At 37.9% G+C, this 6,048-nt stretch overlaps 1 protein-coding gene across 1 annotated transcript in view; it reads right to left on the bottom strand.

The window, feature by feature from the left end:
• LOC129577813 (protein serrate) overlaps positions 1-3,773 on the bottom strand; it is a 119,616-nt gene extending 115,843 nt beyond the window's left edge. The window contains exon 1 of the mRNA XM_055465409.1: positions 1,743-3,773. Coding sequence (XP_055321384.1) covers positions 1,743-1,811 — 69 coding nt within the window. The 5' untranslated portion in view covers positions 1,812-3,773. The remainder of the gene's footprint in view (positions 1-1,742) is intronic.
• Positions 3,774-6,048: the final 2,275 nt, after the last annotated feature.

The following is a 6,048-nucleotide window of genomic DNA, read 5'->3' as shown; positions in this document are numbered from 1 at the left end:
GAGAAAAAAAAGCACAACGTTTTGTGAAACGGATCATGTAAAACATGAATTAAGACTGTGGATGTGTGGATACAAGAGAATGACTTTGGCCGGATGACTTTGACCTCCTCTAACGTTCCACAGGAAATCGAACCGTTGTGTGTTGTGGTTTGTACATTTCAAACTGGAAATTTATGGATGGCTGACACTCATTCCACATAACTCTTTATCAGCGGCGAGTCGACAAACAATTAGATGCGACTAATCAATGAATTAATGTCAACCAGCCAAAAAGCCAATCCAATCGCCAGTTTGACATTAGCAATCAAAGCAAGAAAACAAAAATACGAAACAGACACAAAAACCAAACTGAAGGCAAGAGAACTAGATAAAATTAGCGTTTATTTAACATATCGATGTCGATGATGCAAACTGATCCGAAAATGCCTGTATTAACATGCGCGAATGAGACTCTAACTTGAATTCTCTCAAGAACCCTTTTGCCAAAACTATACAGCATTTCGATCACACACACACACACACACACACACACACACCTTTCGTTTTTTCTTCATTCATATTGTTGGTCGTGTGAAATTCTAATGAATGACTGTTTGATCATTCCAATTTAGTAAATTGTCTTTCAGAAACATAGTGCCAAACCTCTTGATTCATTCATTTCTAATGATGGCGCATAATTTTTCTTTTCTCTTGTCGTCGCCGAGTTTCATTCCGTTTTATTGTTGTTGTTGTTGTTTTATTGTTTTATGTGCTGTTTGTAGCATTAACACGAATACCTTGGGGATTTGAATACATTTCGGATCAGGAAAAAAATCACAACGAAAATGACGCAAGAATATTCCGTTCGTTTTGCATATATCATAACACCAATATTTTATATTTACGCTTTGAAAGTCGATAAATCTAAAACGAAAATACGTTTTCTTGACAATTAACCAACACCTGAGTAGATATTTATTGACTTGAAAACTGAAATGGTATGCGGTGCGAAAACTGTTCCATCGAACAGCAAACAGAAAAAATAAAATCGGTGCACTTTGTATGGGAATGTCGGTTTTATGGATCAAATTGTTGAAAATTAAGATTTCTGGTTGAACATCAACGACGTGTACAAGATAAGCGACTCAAAATTGTACAAAACCCACACAATTACATAAACAACAAATAGAAACGCCAATTTTAAAGCATTGAAAACCACCAAAGCCACAGATGCATGCGAATACCAAAACCCAACAGCACTACACATCGTGTGCATGAATGGAGCAGTGAGAGCAACAGGCTCTCTGGAATGGATCGCCCACACAAAAATTCGTTTTCAACCAAACAAGTGGCTCTTATTCTTGTTTTTTTTTTTTTGATTCACCACTCTTCGTTTTTTTTGTTTCGATATTTTTTCGTGCGGTTTTCTTCTCATTGTACCAATAAAAAAGTCTCTCAAATCCAATTAAAATCGAAACAAGCAAGCCGATTAAAGAGCCATGCCATCGTAATCGTTAAGTTGAAATACGTGAGAATAACTTGAACAACCCAACTTGGCACACCAATTATGATATTTTCGTTGTGTTTGGTTTTTCGGCGCATGCACACGGTTGATAAGTCGATGTTTCAACGTCTTGGCACGAGAACATTGTCATTCATTGAAGAGGCAAACAACTTAATAACTAAACATGAAATTAAGATAAACAACCAGCAAAATAAATAGGCTAAAATGAAGGGAGAAAAAAAATATGGCGATTACTTACACATTGTATCCGCAGCAATAGGAAAAATGCGGCAACTAATGAGCCAAACTGTAAATCTCTGATCGTCATTTTGAATGATCAGTGTGGTTTGTTTTTTTGATTTTTTTTTTTTTTGCTGAATTTGTCCTAACTTGGATTGGTGTATTTGTCTTGCGTTTGCACACGAAATACACAACGTTGCACTGATGAAATCCGTTTGAGTTCAAATCTTCTTCTTTTTTTGTTTGTTCCAAATTGTTTCGGTCAGCCGGAAGCTGTGTGAAATTGTACAGCCGGCAAACAAAAGGCCGATGACAAAAATCCGTACACAAAATCCAATTGTTATTTGTAACACACGTCTCTTGAATGCACTTGTTTCAAATTGAAATTATGTGTTATCACATTCATAAACACTTGAATTGTTATTATACATGCTGGTTCGGCTGGCAGCAAAGTTCAATCAAATGTTTCCGAACGAATCAAATCACGATCGCAATCCACTTTTTCTTATTCTTTTTTTCTAGTTCGCTCCAACAACACGAATAGAGGAAAAAAAAGACACACACAGAGCGAGAGATACATACACCGTAATCAACACCTCTGAGAAAATCGATCTGCAATAACACCAATTCGCTTAATTTGCCAAATGCCGTTGAATTTCTTCTTTCTCATAAATTAAATGCCACCACAAAAAATTACTTGATTATTCATGTTTGTCATCACATTAATAATAATTCACACAATGAAATTCCCAAACTATCCGACAAACTATCTCTATCGCTTCGGAGCACCAATTTTTTATTTTTCGTTGGATCTCTTTCTCTCTCTCTCTCTCTCTCTCTCGAAGTTAGAGTCTCTTTTTTCTCTCTTCTTCTCGATTATTATGAATTTTTTTCTCTGTCTCGTCTCGTTAATTTTTCAGATTTGGCTATGCTGTTTTGTTTTGTTGGTTTCTTTTTTCTCAATCAAAAATTCACACGTTCTCACTCGGAGATAAAGTTTCCGATATGATCGCTTCAAATAAATGTTCAATGACGGCCACAAGAAAAGAATATAACGCAGCGGAATGGAATAGCCCAAAAGATTTACATAAATCACAACACCAGATTTGTCGCGTGTGTGTGCGTTTTGTTGGATATCGAAAATTTAGCCGGTGAGTGTATGTTGTCAATTTAAGGGGGTTTTGTAATCAAAAATTGGTTAAAAATTCACACAATATTGATTTAATTATGCCATAATTCCTGCTGTGCCAAGCCACACCACTTGCAACTCTTTTCTTTTTTTATTTCTTATTTGTTCTCGGTTTCAAGAAGAGAATATATGGATATGGTTTTTTATTTATATCAGTTTTCACTGCTTAATTTTTATTCTGGGTCCACTAGTTGTGTCGGCCTCTGTAATGACTTTTTATTTTGTCGTTGCTTTGATTTTGTTTTTCTCTCTATCTCTTTTTCAATTCGGTCGGTCGGTATTTGTTGATATTTAAATCATTTTTCAAAACCAAAAAACGAAATATTAGTATTCATTCAATGGGTCACATTAACACTTGTCATTTGACATAATTTAGCCACCAGAAACGATAAACACCTTTGTGACAGCCGCACAATTCGATGATTTGTGATGATTATGTAGAAAAATCAGCAAGCCATTTCATTTCCTTTTTCTTTCATCGTCAACTTCCTTTTCTGCTCGAGATTAAGTACACTGGTCCATGTTGATCACTTTCGTTATCGCCCGCTCGTTCACAGGCAGACATCAACAGCAGAAAAACACAACAAATAATAATGATTTTATTTTCTTCCGTTTTGCTTTGAGATATCAGTCAAATAAATAATAATTGTCACTTCTTTGTGCTTTGCGCTTTTTTCTCTCGTTTATTTCATTTATGTCATTTGCAGCAATGTATTCAACGAAATTCACACCGAAAATCACAAATTCATTGAAGAAATTTTTTCTCGCTTCGATTCGTTTCGATACGATCAAAAAGACGAACGCACGCGCGCGTATAAACAACATTCAGTTCATGCACACAATCCAGACGATACTATCCGACCAGAAGGCTAAATTAAACTGTCGAATTAAACCTGCGGCTAGTTGCCGAAGGCATATTTGGGCGGTACTCAAATATTGCTGCTAGTGGTTAGACTTGTGTCGATGTGTGAGTGACGTTGTCGTCTCACTCTTGTTCGCATTCGTTCGTTCATTTGCCCGCTTCACACACATAGTATCGTTCACAAGTATACGCGCCGTTTCGCTGAACTAGCCGAACCGTCACGCGCACACACATTGGTTAGAGAGGGATTGAAATATCGCTGGATTCAAGTCTGCGATTCGAATATATCGAATGTGCGCGCGTGTGTGTATATGCATTTATAAGAGACAACACACTCGTCGCCTCATTGCGATGATGCTTGCGGCTAAAAACGTACGTGCTTCTGATATGTTACCATTGAATTTCGATCTTATTGCGAGCGTGTATGTGTGTCTGAGTGGATATATATCGACATGTCGCTTCATGAATGAGAGAATATTGGTTAAAATGAGCCAATGCTAGCTGGCCGTATCGGAGTGCCTCTACGAGTAGTAGGCTGCGCACTGTTTGGCTTGTGTTTGGCTGTGTATTGCTTTTGAGCTCGGTGCATCTCAATGAATGAGACACTATAATGCCGCTGTGCTGCAAGCGTTTTGATTCTTCGCACAGCTTCGATTGATTCGAATGTGTTTATGTGTTATATTGCATATGCGACGATCTTGTTTGTTTTAGTGGTTTTGTGTCGCAGTTGGGCAGCGAAAGAGAATGAGCAAGAGCAAGAGCGGTTTGTTCAGTGTGTGTGTGTTACTTTGGCCCAATGCATTCTCATACCGACCGAACGAACAGTTTCGGTCATCGTGTGCTATGGTGAGCGCGCGCTACTTCGGTCAGCTCTCACGACGGTTTATAAGGTGGCTGGAGTAGCCGTTAGCCAGAAACATGTTGCACATCGATCGGTTTAAATCATGACGCGGTTTTATTTCAATTGCTCACCATTTGGATAATATTTTTTGCCTCGAAGGAACAATCGCGCGCCAAAAAAACGTATTCGATGGACGCATCTTCATGCCACTGACCATTGCCGATCTGTACTGCGTTTATATGCGCGCACTCACACGCCACTCAATTTTTTCTGCAGACAACAAAACGGCCATCCATCCACACCTTTCGGTCGAAGTTGTTGCAACAGCAGCAACAGCAGCAGCAGCAGCAGCAGCGGCAGAAGTGGCAGAAGCAGCCGTTCATGGCCAATGTACTCATGTTCACACAATCATTTAGCAGCAAGTGAAACTAAATTCTAGCTAGAGGCAATTCCAGGATTTCTTGATCTGCTTACTTTTCATTTTGTATTCGGTGTGTTCTTTGTACCATTTCCGATTGTATTTGTTTTACTGCATTCATTCGTAGCCCTTTTTTTTTTCATTCGTCCATCCATCGTTCAGCTCGTTTTGGCAGCATTCAGTACGCTTTTTTTCGCATGAGAAAGCAGCCACTTCAGAAAACTTATAAAAATTACTTGCTGATAAAACGTTCACAATACAATAATTTTTATTAAATTTTACGGTCAATTGGAGTGGCCAATTGATTCAGCAGTCGGTGTGAATCGTATAAAATCTACTGCTTTACCATCGCTTTTGGCTGTTTTCCAAACCGTTCCCAACCAAAATGCAATATTTCAATGTTTTCTCGCTTTTTCTCTCTTCACTCATTTTTCGTTTATTTTTCTGCACGCTCTTAATCATTTCGTAAAACAGGAAGAATAACCAAGTAAATGAGTATTTAATTGTTCCGTTTAAAAATTAAGTGATAGGAATAACTGATTGCGATTTGGATGTTGTGGTTGAGTTTTTTTTCGTTGTTGTTGTTGTTTGTGAAAGCAAAATTCCCAAAGGAACTCATATCGTTGCTTGGTTGGATTCTAACTGTGAATTTGCGCACAGTCTATCATTAAAATCATGTTTACAAGATTATAATGAAATAGATGGATGAAGTAGGAAAAAAAGGGCAACAGAAGAACCGTTTCCCAGTAAACACTCCGGCAGAAATATGCTCAATACACTAGAAGAACGATCGGTAGATCTTGACCGGAGAGTAATAAAATAAGTGCAGAGTATTTTTAGCGCCGCTTTTGTGGTGATTTCATCATATACACGCAACCCAAGCAATTCACTCAATTCGATGGCGCATTCTTCGTGTGTGCACATTTGAAATTCGATGGGTGGTTTGTTTGAACATTGTCATTGCTGGAGTTTTTTTTTTCTTCATTCGGTTGTCGTTTCATTTTTTGATTACTGC

This window comes from Sitodiplosis mosellana, unplaced genomic scaffold, assembly GCF_009176505.1.
Source record: "Sitodiplosis mosellana isolate CC-2019 unplaced genomic scaffold, AAFC_SMos_1.0 Smas_scaffold_6226, whole genome shotgun sequence".
Lineage (NCBI taxonomy): Eukaryota > Metazoa > Arthropoda > Insecta > Diptera > Cecidomyiidae > Sitodiplosis > Sitodiplosis mosellana.
The sequence above is the reverse complement of the archived record's forward strand: the minus strand, read 5'-3'. Positions and strand labels throughout refer to the sequence as shown.